At 38.4% G+C, this 16,199-nt stretch overlaps 1 protein-coding gene across 1 annotated transcript in view; it reads left to right on the top strand.

Moving 5' to 3' along the window:
- TOX (thymocyte selection associated high mobility group box) overlaps positions 1-16,199 on the top strand; it is a 220,234-nt gene that overhangs the window by 101,509 nt on the left and 102,526 nt on the right. Inside the window, exon 2 of the mRNA XM_032182380.1 lies at positions 11,740-11,805. Coding sequence (XP_032038271.1) covers positions 11,740-11,805 — 66 coding nt within the window. The remainder of the gene's footprint in view (positions 1-11,739; positions 11,806-16,199) is intronic.

The raw sequence follows: 16,199 nt of genomic DNA, 5'->3' as shown, positions 1-16,199 counted from the left end.
AAAATAAAAAATCCTTTAAAAAAAAATCTTCTTGGGGCCAAGATGTTATTTCTGTACAGAACTGGAAAGACCTAACAAATAAATCCTGTGAGTGGGAGCACTCAGCTAGATACTAGAGAAATGAATTCAAATCTACATCATCAAGTGTATTTGGAGAGTTCATGGGCATAAGAATTGATGCTGTCCTCCATGTGTCTATCCTAAGACTATGTGGCCATGGTGGTGAATTGATATATGTGGGAATAGCAGAGCAGGACTCAGCCAGGGCTTCCCACAGTGCTGCTGCGTGCTTGACCTGTCATATCTTTCTGGAAGAGGACTATTTCATTTTTGCGTGTAAAAAGTGTTTAAAAGTCTCAGTTTCATTGTAAGATTCATCCTGGAAATCTCAAGAAATTTTGGTGATTTGAGAAAGGATGTGGCAATGACTTGGGCCAAAATCCTTGCAGCTTAGGTCTTCACCGTTTGTCAGAGATCATGCTATCTACCCTCCCTGTGATTTTCCATGCTACTGTGTATGTCAGGTGAAACTTTCATAGGTTTCCTTTATTAAGGGCTGGGAAAAACAGTGTGTTCTAAATAATGTGTTGGGAGGAAGAGGCTGATACATACCCACGATCTGGATGAGCCCTGTGGTGAAACTGTGCTGAAAGAAATATCTGGGAATAGAGAACACATATTCAAACATTCATTTTGCATAGCACATGAAGTGGTGAAAAATGTATCAGTGAAGTAGCATGCACCTAAGTGGTTACAAATGAGGAAATGTTTGGGGAAAAAAAAAAAAAAAAAAAAAACACATCAGAGAAAGTTGAAGTAACTTAAAATAATGTTCCTAAAGAAGAGGACAGAATATCTATGTGAGTGTGTTCAGAAGTGTTACTAGAAGGTAAGAGTCATTAGTCTCAGCAGAATGGAAGGATAGAAAAAGGTCTGAAAATAAAACAGTAAAATTTCTGAAGAGTTTGAAACAAAAGGGGAACATGCATGGAAACACCATTGCTGGAACTGCATCCAAGGCAGAAGTTGACAATAAGGCTTCACAGATTCTGTGTGAAACCTATTCTGGGGATGGATTTGCCTGTCCAGGGAGCTTTCTTCCAGCACCAACGGGACTGTGTCTTGCTGATACGCATGGCATCTTGGAAAGGCTGCAGCCATGGTGCTGATAATGCCAGGTTTAAGTAACTTTTGCTATCTGATTTGCTGTGAGGAACGTACAACAGTAATAGATTCAGAGCATTCTGGTCACAAAAAACAGCAGCCTGTGCTAGCACTGTTTCTGCAAGTGGGAAGGAAGAGGAGATGGAATATTTGTTGTCTTTAAGAGATTTTGGTAGCAGGGTGACAGATACAGCTGTAGCTTTTTATTTTAATTCTTTACTGAAATTAATGGAGCTCCTCGTATACCAGAGTAACTGTGAATAGAAGCAGAACTGTCCACATAGCTGGAACAATAGCTGTTTTGGTGAACTATGATCATTTATCAGCCCTACAACACGTTATAGTTGTCATGAGAAGTCCTTGTTATTTAACAGATGTCTGTGTTTTGCTAAACCCTTGCAATTAGTCATTTTTGTTATCACCCTCTCCAGATCTCAATTAGTTGTACCTAATAAGACCTTATCACACTGTGCTAAATAATTTGGTTTACCAGAAATTTTAGCTGATTTGTCCCATTTGTGTTTGGCACATACTTCACCATTTTACGTGTGTTCCTGTACATTTCTGAGATATTGGGCCCTATCTCATCACAAATTTGAATAGGTGCTTGATTTTAAGTAGTCTCACAATCTCATTCCCCTTAATGGGATGATTTTAATGCACATTATGCACAAGTTCAAGTGACCTTCTACATTGGTCTAGAGTACTGAAGTTCTTCTTACCTGATGAAGCCTTTCTTTAACTTTTTAAAATTACATTTATAAGTATGCTATGGTTTTCCTTACTCTTAAATATGAGGCATAGCAGTATGTAGGCAAGATTTTCTAGTTACCAGACAATTGTTACCTTCAGTTTACTTCTAATGTCCTTCTGCCGTAGGGTTTTCAGAGTAATGGTAGATTTTTGCTTGTGCTTTTGTTGTTATTGTTGTTGTAGCCCATTTTATTTCTAAGTTTCTGCTGTGTAGAAGCAGATGTACTTTCCCACAGGAACTATATATACACTCCATTCGCTCTATAAATAACATAGTGGGTCAAATTCTGTCCATGGGTCCCTGAACACAGCTCCCACTGTAGTCATGCAAGGGAATGGTTTTGTCCTATTTGTGCAAAACTCATTCGCTAAGGTCTGTGGAGCCTCTCTTCTGGCATACTGCAGCACAGGGGGCTCTGCATGTGGATGTATAAAACCTGACTTTTTCTTTTGTCATCTGTTTGCTTTCTGTAGATCCTTTTTATTAAGCTTTTCTGTGCTTTATTATATAATTCATCATTTGAAATGACAAGACAAAGTTGAATATCAACAAAAAAATGACTCTAGAAACTCGGAATTAAGAAGGGCCCTATTATCTTACTACTGTGGTTTAAACCAGCAGGCAGCTTAATGCCATGCAGCCACTCTCACTCTCTCTGCAAGTGGGATGGGAGAGAGAATCAGAGAGGTAAAAGTATAAGAGCTCATGGGTTGAGATAAGGACAGTTTATTAGGTAAAGCAAAAGCCACATGCACACAAGCAAAGCCAAACCAGGACTCCATTTGCTGCTTCCCATTGGCAGGCAGGTGTTCAGCCACTTGGGAAGACAAATGCCATCACTCCCACCATCCCCCCCTTCCTCCTTCTTTACTCCAGCCTTTATTGCCAAGCATGATGCCCTATGGTATGAGACATCCCTCTGGCCAGCCTGGGCCAGCTACCCTGGCTGTGTCCTCTCCCAGCTCGTGGTACACGCCCAGCCTCCTCACTGGCAGGGCAGCATGAGGAGCTGGAAAGGCCTTGGCTCTGTGTAGACACTGGTCTGCAACAGCAAAAACATCAGTCTGTTATCAACACCATTTTTTCTCAAAAATCCAAAACACAGCATTGTGTGAGAATCTATGATAAAAATTAACAGCCAAAACTCTGACACTTGCCATTCTACCCGATCCATTTCCTATCCAAATAGCAATGGCAAAATTCCCCTCACCTTCCATGATGCAGGACGAGACCTTGCCAAGAAATTGGCCAGGTGCATTGGGCTTGGAAAATATTATAAGCCTAGCAGGTTAAACAAATTTTCTCAGCTACTGTGGTCAGAAAAAGAAAGGTCTAATCGTAGTTATTCAAACCTTTCCACCTTATCACCTTATTTTCCCAGTGGGTGGCTACATCTATAATTTAGTGTGGATTGAGTAAAATAATAACAAAAGCATTTGCCACTTTGATCTCAGTATGTTTATTTAATGAGTGCTCAATATGCAAGAGATAGTTTAGCATAGGAGTCCAGACTACAGTGCGTTATGTGGTCGGGTTTTATTTTTATTTTACTTTTTTTTTTTTTTTTTAATTTTATTTAACACCCAAGGTTAAAAGGAGCAAGAACCCAGCTGAGTGAGTTCAGAGTTCATCTCTGCATGCTCACTGTCTTCTATTTAAATGTGCACAAAGGACTAATACAGTACCCGCTCTCCCCTGGGCTGTCTTTGATACGTTCTGCTGTGCCCAGACTCTGCCACTCCTCCTATCAGTCTGATCCTACTTCTATTAGCCCGCTGTGCTCAGCACTGTAACCTCATTCAGCTAGTGCTCTGCATGAAGGCTAACAACTTCAAGGCTCTGTCAGGCATTGACACATGCAGGCTCCAAGCGGGAAGCTAAACACCCCCCTTCACCTCCTCTCCCCTTCCACATTAACCTCTATTAAGTGCAGGAAAAACACAAATGCTGTAGTGCCATCATTCAGGTTTTAACTACCAGTGTATATTTAGATATTCAGTCAGTTTGCCACCTCTGAGAACGTACTCTGGAAACCCTCTGGTTCTTTCTCATTCTCACAACCAGATCAATAAATAGTGAGTTAGCTTGGGGAACACAATGATAGAAGATCTGGGGTAGGTATTTATGGCATAGAGATAAAATTCTGAAAGAAAACTTTGACAGGGCTGCCTATACTTTTTGAAATGATAGTGTGTCTTATAAATGGAAAATGAGACAAAAATGGTCTAATTTTAGGAGAATCAAGCAGAGTATTTTCAAATCATCTCCACTTTGAAAGGCAGGCTGTAGAAAAGACACAGTGCAGTGCTAGTCTGCTATCAAGCTTTGATCCAAGCACTGAATCCTACGTGTATCAAAGTCCTTTGGGTGCTTAGGGCAGAGAGAGTTTTGTCACTGTTGATGTTTTTCCTAAGTACAGACGTCTGACAGCCTTTCTCTGAGACGCAGCACCCTCGCTTCCAGCCCTGTGGCACACTGCCCATGCCCACCCAACTCACGGCTCACTCCCACTCCCCAGGGAGCCATCGAGATGGGGACAGATTCCTTCCCACCTCCACCTGGGAGCAGAAAGCACCTGCTCTCATTTTAGCTCTCTGAAGCTTTGTCTAAACAGGGCCTACAGTCATGTCTTTAATCTTTCATGAAGGGCAGATGCTCCTGGCAGATGACACTTCCCATACAATAAAAAAGTAAGTGACGTGTCTGAGGCAACAGGGTGCCTGTCCTTTCACAAGAGTAACAGGAGTACGGGTGACAATATGTCTAACCCACGCATCACCATACTTGGATTAATTAAACATATCATTCCCCACGTTCTTGGTTTAGACTGTTTGGGTAAAATGTAAGAAAATGAAAATGTAGGATTTATAAATCATTTTCCTAATACTTTACTCTTGAAAACCTGTTACAGAATTAAAGTGAATAAAAATAACAATCCTGAGATATGCCATCTCCTCTCTAATGCTTGGCATTCCTAGCTTTCCATGACCTGGAGGACCCTTAGTGTTCCAGGTGGGACAGGACTTCTCCATGATGTGCCAGTCTGCAGTAATCACATGCCTTGGGCCATACAGGAACATCCAGCTCTGTGAATTCAATTTCTTTTTGCAATGGTCCTCCATTCAGGCATTCTCACGCGATGTCATAGTCCTCCAGTAATCTTCACTTTTGAAAAACAGTCCTGGAAGGAGGAAAGGAAGACAGCAGAGCAGACACAATCAAAGTCGATAGTACTAGATTGTTTTTTGACAATTTTCCCGTGATAGTCCTTCAGCAAGGTGTCAGGCTCCTTTCCCAGAAAGGGTGCCTGTCTGGAATGCATTACTGCAACCTGTCTTGGGCAAATTTAAACATGCATTCAGTTCAGAATACAAAATGGAGTTCAGGAGACAAAATGGAGTTTCAATTTCATACAGGCATGCTGTTCTCCCAAACTGTATCAAGAAAGGGGTTTTCCATCATGCAGTATTGTTTACAGAACATAACTGTTTTTACCTTTAATAGTTGCCATAACAAGATCAACTGTTTCTTTAGCATAGCCATTTAATGATTTATATTGGATCCCATCATTATTTTAGTCTCTTTTCAGGAGCTCTTAGTAAAATAAAACGTCATTCTGTCACTGAGCAACCTGACACAATGTCCACTCTTGGCATTCGGTTTAAAATGAACGAAATTGCTTAGTTTTAAAGCTTTTTTGGGATTAGTGGTTTTTAGATAATGTAAGTTATAAATGGTATCTATAACCTGTAAGCACTAAAATCACTAAATCACTAGAAATGAATAATCTTTTTCTACAGTGTACTTCCAACATTTTTGTAAAATAAAATACAGTATTGTAGCTCTGACAGAGCAAGGGAAGCTACAGTTAGAGGGTATAGCTGAAGTTTACAATAAAATATAGCTTCCAGTTCCAATCTAAAGTAGAAGACATTTGTAGTCAGATTGTGATTATTAACACAGCAACATCCTTTGAAGAAATTGAGTAGTCTAGTCCAAGTGGCTTTACACAGCAAATGAACCTTTAAAATACAACAGCTTTCACCAATTCTATGATTTCTCCCCTTGCTTCTTCTCCTTTAATCTTTCCATTTCAGGATCTCTCCATTGAGATGCACTTGTACAAAAAATAATGTCCCACGCTGCTCCCCCCAACCCATCCCCAAGCTTGTTTTGGCTTCAAAAACCGTATGTGCTAGTGTTCATCATGCTTCCCTGCCTACATCGCAGTTGGACAAGATATAGTACTATAACATTGTGATGCTTTTTGGTGTAACTAGGAGAAACTCAGGTCAGCATCAGTTCAAGGATCCATGTCCTTGACATTTTTTTCTCTTCTCTTGGCTACTTTAACTATGCCTGCAGAATGTAGGGCAGATATATGTACGTATACAAAGAGAAAGCAAATATGCAATTCCCTCAGAAGACAAAAGCTGTGAATGAAAAAGAAGCAAAATAAATACTCACTTCTCCCAACAACAGTAAAGAAGTTTGTGGTTGCAAGAAGCCAGAGAGAAAAAGACAGGTGAAAATCCACTCTCCTTGTAATCCAGATAGCACATATAACCCTGGCAATGACGATAGTTACCTGGCATAGAAAAAGGTAGCCTGTGGGGACAACAGGATACCTAGTTAGGCTGGAAGCCCATGCCAAACCTGTGCATCCCTGTGGCCATTGTCAGCTCAACTAGGTACATGACATTAGTGCAGGTATACCTATGTATTTATAATCACAGTATATGCACATACAGGTAGCAGTAAAGATACATGTTCTGCTTCCAGCTATTGTCTTTGGCTTTCAGCCCCTTCCATTTTTTTTCTGCCCTGTCTTCCTTTTTTGTCTTCCAAATTCCTCTGTATATGTAGGCTATGATGAAGATTCTTTAAATTGGTATCAACATGAGTAATTTTGTTCTCTATTTTTGTGCAGCCTTGTTGTAGTGTCTGTGTGACATAATCACATATAAACAAAGAATGAAAAATACAGAAATGCTGAACGATTTGTCTGCCACGTAAGTGGAAAAGTGAAAGCAGGCTTCATGGCCATTGCTACATCCTACAACTAATGCTATGCCACACTAATGGGAAAGTAAAGCCACCTTTGGATCCTTTGGTAAAACCATGCCTGATAAAACAGCCTTAGCACTCTGGACATTTGTTGAACTCTGTCATAATTCTTGCATCAGTAGCAGTCAAGCATGTTTATGTATGTTCCTAACTTATATGAGTAAATTGCATTTTATAACAGTGCTTGAATATTTTGTGCATGTTTTTGCTTGCTGAATGTTGTAACTTGTCTTAAAAAGGATTATTCTACAGGAGATTCTAACTGGCAATGCCACAGTGTTGCCTGAATGTTTTATTTATAATAATAATTTAAATAAAGAATATGACGCAATTCTGAATATAAACGGCTCCAAGATATATATTGTTTCATATTACAATGCAGTCATATTCTTAGTTTGCTCTCACCCAAACTTCTCATGCAGTTACACTTTAATATGAAAAGAAATGTTGTCAAGAGTAGTTATTATCACACATCAGAATATTGTATTAGCATTCACTTTTAATAGATTAAAATGAAAGATTTTGAAGTCTGCCCTTAATGATACTGAAGGATCTTGGAGACACATTGGGAAAGCTTTAGATGAAATGTCACATGATATATATACATCATACATAGGTTCAAAAAAGACAGTTCGTTTAACTGCCTTCCTTTGTGTTTCATCTGTTGTGTGTGGGTGAATCATCCACAGGTTAAGTGATGCTTGTGCAATTTGTTTGCTTAAAATCAAGCACAGTGAATGGTGGGGAAGTTTAGGAAATACAAGGTTCTTGTAGACCTGGGATGATGAGTAAAATAAGACAATTTTGGAGGCACAGAGTGTAACCTGGAAGAATAAAATGTGGTTGAAGACATCTTTGGGTCATATCTGCTGATCTGTTGACTTGCTGTCTATCTGGATAAGCTGCTTGAACTGCTGTTGAATAAGACTATACAGAGCTGAATACCAACCACGTAGACCTCTCATGAGTTATAAAAAGGTAAAATAATTTAATATTGGAAAGAGTATTCATTTCTGATGTTTAGGGACCTGTTTTGGAAGCTTCTGATACACCTTGGGCAAGTAAATTGTAGGACTTTCCAGATGATCATGCTGTTGGCATTTTTTTCAGAGTTTATTGTTTCAGTGGGGACTAGTCATATTTTTGGGGAGGAGAGAAGGGAGCATGGATACCGTGCACTGCATCAGTGTCTCTGAACTTCTCTTGTGTCTCTTCTGTCATTGAAGGCTTGCGTACCTTTTTTTTTTTTTTCCCCACTGGGGTGGGGTGTATGGGTCATCTGTATTCCACACTTCTTTGGAAGAGATGATGAATAAACAATTCAGCATTGAAGTGAACTTTTTTTTTTTTTTTTTTTTTTTCAGCTTTGGTTTACATAAATCATAATTTCCCTATTTTATAAACATTTTAGTAAACATTGAGAATTTACAGGAGGTGTCTCCTGAACACCTGCTGTAGAAAGCGTATGTGTATATGCTTTGTCATTCAAGTTTACAGTTGGCTTGCATGCTCATGTTTGATGTCTTAAGGACCACCAAGGAGCCATGCACCACACTGCACTAGTCTGAGGGCAGATAATAATTTATATAACTGTACATCTAGTATAAGTACTAACATGACAACAGTGTTAGTGTTAGCTAATACGTTACAGCCCGCATCCTGCAAATATAAACACTACAGAAAATACATATTCCATCAAATCTTATTGAACTGTGCAACCTATTACAAAGTTTTGCACATACTTCTAAGAAACAAAGGCTAAATATTGCAGTGACTTAACTCAATGTTTGAATATTGAAGAAATTAAGTAATAAACCAAAAAGCTGCTGGGTATTATTATATATTAAAAAATCACTCGGATTTTACAGACATTATGCATCAATATATTTTTCTGAGAATTTACCCTAACAAATTGATCTGAAATGTTGTAGAAGGTCATTTCTTGTTTAAGGTCAAGCCAAAAGGTCAGGAAGTTTAACTGTAGGTACAGATTTTGTCTTTCACTTTCATTGGTACATGCTTACTAAGTCCAAAGACCATAGTAGAACTGAATAACTTCAGAGCTAAATAAAGGGCCACAAGCAAAGAAATGAAAGGCAGAGATCCAAGATTGACCAAGATTGCACTTGTGCTTGTAGTAGCAAGACACTGATCAAGTAGGAAGCTGATCTCAGAACAACACACAGAATGATGAAAACTTCCAAGATTCGTGTAAAAATGGCATTAGGTAAATTTTTCTGTGAAAGCAGCTTTGGTGATTGTAAGCTTGGGAGCAAGGACAGCTGACCAAACATCCAAAACAAGGAAATCCCTGAAAAATTAGTATGCTTTAGTAAGATTCTTTTCTCAAATCACAGGCTCGGGTGTTACAGAAGGCAAAATAAATTGAAACAACCCTGGACTGCATCTAGCCAATATGCAGTGAAGGAAAGAAATTTATTCATGTTCATTGCAGCTAAGCATATGCAACATCGTATTTGAATTATAGCAATGTTTGTTGTGCAGTGTAGCAAGTACATGACTATAATGAGGGAAATTCAAAATGTGAGTCTTCAGAAATCATGGTCTCCAGGGCAGATAGGATTGCCATAACTAGCCAACTTAACTACACTGTCCAAAGGATTTCTAATATATGTGATGTTGGAATGTATCTTTTCTGAAAAAAATATCTAATTTTATTTTAAAATCTAAAAGAAATGATGATTTTGTTGTTGATAAAATGATTAATTACCTTCTTTTTACAAGTAGGAATTTGTACCTTATTTCAGATCTGAATTTCTGTAACTTCCATTTCTCAATGCTAGATCTCATTATACCACTGTCAGGAAGGCTGACATCTTGCTATAAGATATCTTTCTGGGGTGTAAGTACCAATCGCAGTGATCAAAACACCTTTCAGCCTTTCGTCTGACAAGCAGAGTATGTTGAGCTCCCGTAGACCTAACACTGGGGCACTTGGTTTCCAAACGCAGGAAGTGAAATGTCTCTTCAGAATTTCATCTTTCAATTTGAGTAGAAGAAACAAAGCATTGACTTTTTTCCATCATTCAAACAATCCAAACACTAAAAAATGCTCTCCTAAATTCCACCCTGAATTTGAATAAATAATAACATTCTTGAGAAAGCTGAAAGAAATGGTAGGTGTAAACAAGAAATAATGAATTTACTAAAAGATCATCACTCCCTATCTTTAAGGCCTATTCCAACTATCTTTGTTCCATCAAACTTTGGAAATACTGTACTTCCTATGGCAGATATGAGCCTGTAATCCTTTTCCTCACATGAAAATAGGGATTCTGACAGATAGGCTGTGACTATTAAATAACTCTGGCCAGGAAGGGCAGACCAGCAGCTGCTGTGCCAGGAGCTGGCACTTGTTCACTTTTACCGCTGCTGTTACAAGGCTTGTAGCCTCTGGCAGAAGAAGAGGACGAACAGCTGGAAGCTGAAACCTTTTCAGCTGCCTCAGCAAAAAATGCTATCTGCCAAAGCCACACTTTGACTTTGCCACCTTGGTGTAGCTGAATATACTGCACGTTGAAGGTAGCATATCCTGAGAAGCTCAGCGTGGATTGAGAAGTGTCCACAGGAATTTCACTGCCACCTTCCGTAGGAGTAAAGCAAGCTCAGTCGGTGTTGGGGATTTTTTAAAAATGCTTCTGCGTCATCAAAATGATGGCTCATTTCCAAAATATGTCACTCTAAGCATTCACAGAAGGGGTCAGGTGAAAGTTATTTCAAACAGACCTCGTAACAGCTGGATATTTGTGGTTGATGGCTGAGGATGGGGATTCCTGCTGTTGTTCATTTCTACTTGAAAGGTTTGAAAAGATTTCCCCTACCTGCTGAACGGGCACTGGCACTATAGTTACCCTGTTGGCACTGCTACTTGAGTGAGTCTGATGGAAGTTCTGTGGGGACATTTTCCAGATTACATAAGAAAACATGAGTTTTATACTTCTTTGTATTGATACAGGATAAGGCTTCAATTCTGACAGTTTTTCTCCATCTAGACCCTCAGTTTTTAATCAAATCCTTTCTATCACATTTCTGTTATTTCTTAACTGTGGTTGAGGGGAGAAAAAGAACCAGAAATTGCTTTGTGTACATTTCCAAGAATGGTGTTTTTCATTTGTTGAAGGGTATTTTTGCAGTTCTGATTATGAAAGTTTATTTTATTCACACATCAAGCAAACTATCCTTTTAAGCCATACAGTCAGGAGGTATACTATTTCATACATTCAGATGTCTGAAAGCTGTCTGGAAATATATTTGCTAGTTTCTGATATGGGAACATTTCAATGGGAGGGGGTTTAATTTGTTTTGACATTTCAACTCTTGTTCTGCTCAAAAGCTAAAGTTGGAATCCATTAAGATACATTTTAGTGCAGTTTCTATTCTCATCTTCCTTTTCTCAGTAACTGTGCAATTCACTTAGTACTTCATTACAACCAACAGCAATATGTATACATGGTGCACAAAATGAGCCATTTTGTTTTAAAACAGATTGCAGATGAAAGGAAACCATTCATTTCTTGCTTGCTAGCTGTAATTACTAGAGCGCTAATTACTCCAAATCACTGACATCCAGGGTCAATAAGGATGACAACAGGAACATCAAAGACAAGATGCACACACGCAATTACAAGTCTCTAAAACCAGGCTGTAATATTAGTTTATGGCTACTGTTTTTTTTCAGTCAATGCTGAAAAATATTCAAGTTTGCTGAATGTTTACTATTATTTCCTTTGCAGTTTGACGGTGAGAACATGTATATGAGTATGACAGAGCCAAGCCAGGACTATGTGCCAGCCAGCCAGGTGGGTTAATTAATCTTCTCTGCCTTGTTTCAAATTGTAATTAAACAAATTCAAAGAGTTGCATTGCAAATGAGTGGCACTATCAGTAACTGCTGCAATCAGGAATAATCATAATTTATAAACAAAGCATTTAAGCCTTGTTTCCAGTTAATGAGATAGAGCTGATAAAACACCAGAGTTGGCGTTTGTTGAAAGATACTACCTTGTTTCCTCTCCAGAATGCAAGCAGCTGTTTTGCCAGCATGATCTTTCCTAAACAGTTGTTTTACCTTCAGGAAATAAAATCTTTACAGGTGCAGGTTATTTGTTTATCTGACTGCAGACAAGTTAATCATTATAAGCTACACATGTCACAAATAGCTTTAATTATCACTCTTAGGCCAGTTGTAGTTGAAGAATTGCATTTTTAACGCTAATCGTATGGCTGAGAAACATTGCCAATGTTACACCATTAGCAACGGGGTTAGGGAAATGATTCAGTCTCATGTAGCTTGCAGCCCAAAAGGTTTAATGTGATGTGGATTCTTTATGGGTATCTTTTATTCCTTTCCCTTTAGGGGAACCATACACGCTTAATTCTGATGTTAGATGCATGTTTCAAAATCATTTCAGAAACACTTCCACTTGAACCCTAAATTGCTATGGCTTTCTAAGATGGAAAGATTTAAATTATTTCTTAAAAATAAGAATTAATTCTGTAGTAGCAAGTGATGTTGATAGCAGTGTGGATAAATTACATTGTGTAATAGAAATTGCCCTGAATAATTGGACTTGTGGTCTAGGTCATGCAATGTCTCAGGCCCAGCAGTGGCTGGTCTAATATACCTCTTTCTGGAAGGACTGGTGGGGTTATATGACTCTCTCTCATTAGGTGGAAAATCAGTTTGCCTGCACAGTAAAAGTGTGTAGATAAGCTGTGTGTAAATTCAGAGTTTAGGAATTCCAATTTTAGCTCTGGAAAGTGACAGTATGTTCAAATCCAAAAGTCCTTATAAAGTAGGGTTCTTCAGATAGTTGTGACAGGCTACTTAATTGTAGCGTGTAGTACGCCAGTACATTTGGGGCCAGGGAAGCTGGAGGCTGTGTGAGATGAACTACACTGTTCAATCAAAAAGGCTGTTTTCAAAATGTTCCACCATGTTGCTTCCCAGTCTTCTGTTGAAGTTATTGTTGAAATACCTTTAGAGACCAACTATACTTGTATTTAGGATTTGTGTGTGATTGAACTTATTCAGCTAAGAACCCTCGAAGATCCAGAGGTAGTTTAGAACAGAACTGTTTGATTAAAAAATGAAAAATTATATTATTAATTTTTCTCTAACCATTAATCCAAAAACTGTACTGACAAGTTTTAGTATTACTATTAGATTAAAGCAGCCTAGTATCATCTCATTTATGCCTTAAGGGTTTTGAAGTGCAAGGGCTAATTGAATTTGTTTGAAACAGTAGAAATACAAACTCTGTGAATGATTGCTGTTATAAAGCAGCTGCTACCTTTCAGAGAATCATTATGTCTGTCTTAAATAGTTTTGAATAAAGAATTGCAAATCCACATTATACATCAGAATTATTTTTCTTCTGTTGATATTTTTGTACTGTGTATGCCTGTAGTTTAAATAATTTAAATGGCACATTGAAAAATTAAGAGTATAAGTTTTAATCTTTTATGCAGTTTCTACATGTGCTAACAAGGCCCAAATCCTTAGAGATATTTATGCATCTAACACTCACTTATTTCAATGGAAGTAAGGTGCTTAAACTACCTCTAAAGATCCAGGGCTAGAATTTTAAGTGCAAATTATTTTGTCTTCAAGGAAAAAATCTATCAGTTGTGACATTTCCAAATTCAAAGATGACAGAAAACTCTGATTAGTTACTAAGGAGTAGAACTAATAATGGGCTTATATAGTTATAAACTCACTATGGCAAAGCCTAGCTTTCGGGTGTCCAGCTCCCGGGTAGAATTCAAACCACAGATGTAGGTGTCTGAACTCTCTGTCCTTTGCTGGGGATCCATACAGCAACAGCTTCCATGACAGCCAGGCATAGTATTTGTTACAAGCATACTCCAGTCAAATAGCGTCCTATGCCTGTTTGAAGGAAGCCATCAGCCTTCAGCTGTTGCACCCTCCTTTCTTTCCCTTACAGTGGTTCTCTCTTGATGCTGCAGTAGTCTTACACTGATATTTGGACTGTGTAAGAAACCTTCCTGAACCTCTTCCTAATATACATAGTATATCTATAGTATATCTATGGTATATCATAGTATATCTGCTAGTAATTCCCTGAAGGAACTGAGAAATTCTCCATTGACTGTACTGAGTAAGGTCTTTACTAGCTGTAATGTGGTGCACTTCCTATCTCAGATGAAAACATTTAGTGGTCACCCAGATTTGGTGAACTAACATTTCAACAGTCATTCTGCTGTTAAATCCAGATTATTTTGCAGGAATAAGGTATTCACTGCCATGAAAATAAAGCATGCAAGATTGCATAGATTACAGGAGAGGGAGAAGAAGAAGAAAGGATGTAACTGTACATTCTGGTCCCTGTTTTCAGGACTGTTTGTTCATTTTCCACTCACTGTTACTGGATGATAAAAAAAAGAAAAAAGTCCTGTAAGAAGAGATGAAAAAAATTCTCTTCCAGATAAAACTCTAGTCACTAAATCCATAGAGTTTTCTGCTTCCATTTTCCATCTGTGCTCATGAGCCTTCCAGTCACGTTATTCAGGGAGAAGACTGCAAGCTCCCTCCTGTCCCCAGCAGCTCAGCTATTCCCCTGTGAGGTCAGAGATGAGAGTTTGAATCCCGTCAGAATGAGGAATGAATTAAATTCTCCACTTCCCTCAATGGATGCACATCTGTTAACGAAAGTGGGAATCCCACATGTTAGGAGAGGCATGGCCCTATCAGAACCTTTTATTCAAGCTTGGATCGTGTTGACTTGGGTCAGGTGTGAGCATCATTTTCTAATTCCAGAGTCTTACCCAGCGTATTTTGGAGGTAGGATGGCAGACTTGGTCATGGTGTAGAACACCAGAGACTAAGGGGTTTCCATTAAGCTGTCTTCAGGGTTATATGACTATAGAGGCCGGATTTTGGGGGTCCTGGTGCATGTTGACATGCTCACCTCCTTTCTTTGGATCTAATCCTGAGAAGTGAGCTTTGCTTGCTTTGCCTTCTCCTTCTAACTTCCTAGAATCCAGCATTTCAAGAAATATGAGGACTGTAAAATGAAGTGTCTTGCAGAATAAAATAAAATTTAGACATAAGAAATGTTTCAATTGCTCTGAAAAAGCTGAACTTTGCACTTCAGTTCTTTTTGTTTATTGCAAAGTGTTCATACCCAGAAAAACATCACCTTCTATTATTTTAAGGATTTTAATCCATTTATTGCCTTTAGGCTATCATAAATATAAGCTCAGCTATTGGACAGAAAAAATATAGTTTTCTTCCTTTTGCTATATAACATCAAACATCTGCATAGCTTGGTAATCCAAGACAAGTCGCCTCACAGCATCCCTCAACAATTATCATTTCTGTTCAATTTTCAAATCAGTACATGCTTTGGGACTTATAGACTAAGTTGCTAAGTAGCAACATATGGCTCACTACTGTTCCTGTGATGTTGCTGCAAGCAAACAGCATAATTCCATACTTGAAATGATTTTTACAGAAAGCCAGTGCTGGAACTGAGCCAGAAGTGTAAGTATACTGTAAAAATTAATGATATTCTTTTAGGCTGTCCCAAAAGGCTGTTTGGCAATGTTGTCTCTGTGTACATTTTATATATACATGTAAGTACTGTATTTTTGGTTATGATATATGTAGCATAGGACTCTGCACTGCAGGCATCTCCTAAATGAGTTATGCCAGCCATATTAGCAAACATACACAGTAAAACTACATGACATTTTCACTACTAATTGCACTTCAATCTAAAAATATTTATCATTTTAAAATAAAACTATGTCAGCTGCTCTGCATTTCAAATTCTTAGAAATATATTGTTTTCTCCCCACACCTATAATTGGAATTTTGAAGATGAATTGTTTTTCATGTAACTTCTCCTCCTGTAATTTGTGGGCCACGTAAAACACAGAATAAAATTATATTGTTTATTTTACATTTCTTCCTAGTCACAATACAGAATGTAATTCAGGATTTGTTGTACAGAGCCTCGACACTTCTCTAAACCTTCCTGAGGCCTGATAAATGTTAAGACGTAATCCAAAGGGAACGGAGGAGAACTAGCCAGTGATTTGGGGCAGCATCTGCATTGCTCCTGTGGGAAGTTAGGAGATACCTGATGCAGAGGGGAGCATGCTGCTTGCACAGTGAGGATATTTTCCTCCCTCCCAGAAGTGTGACAGGGAGACCTATGTATGATAT

Source organism: Aythya fuligula, chromosome 2 (assembly GCF_009819795.1).
Source record: "Aythya fuligula isolate bAytFul2 chromosome 2, bAytFul2.pri, whole genome shotgun sequence".
Lineage (NCBI taxonomy): Eukaryota > Metazoa > Chordata > Aves > Anseriformes > Anatidae > Aythya > Aythya fuligula.
This window is presented reverse-complemented; position numbering and strand designations above follow the sequence as displayed.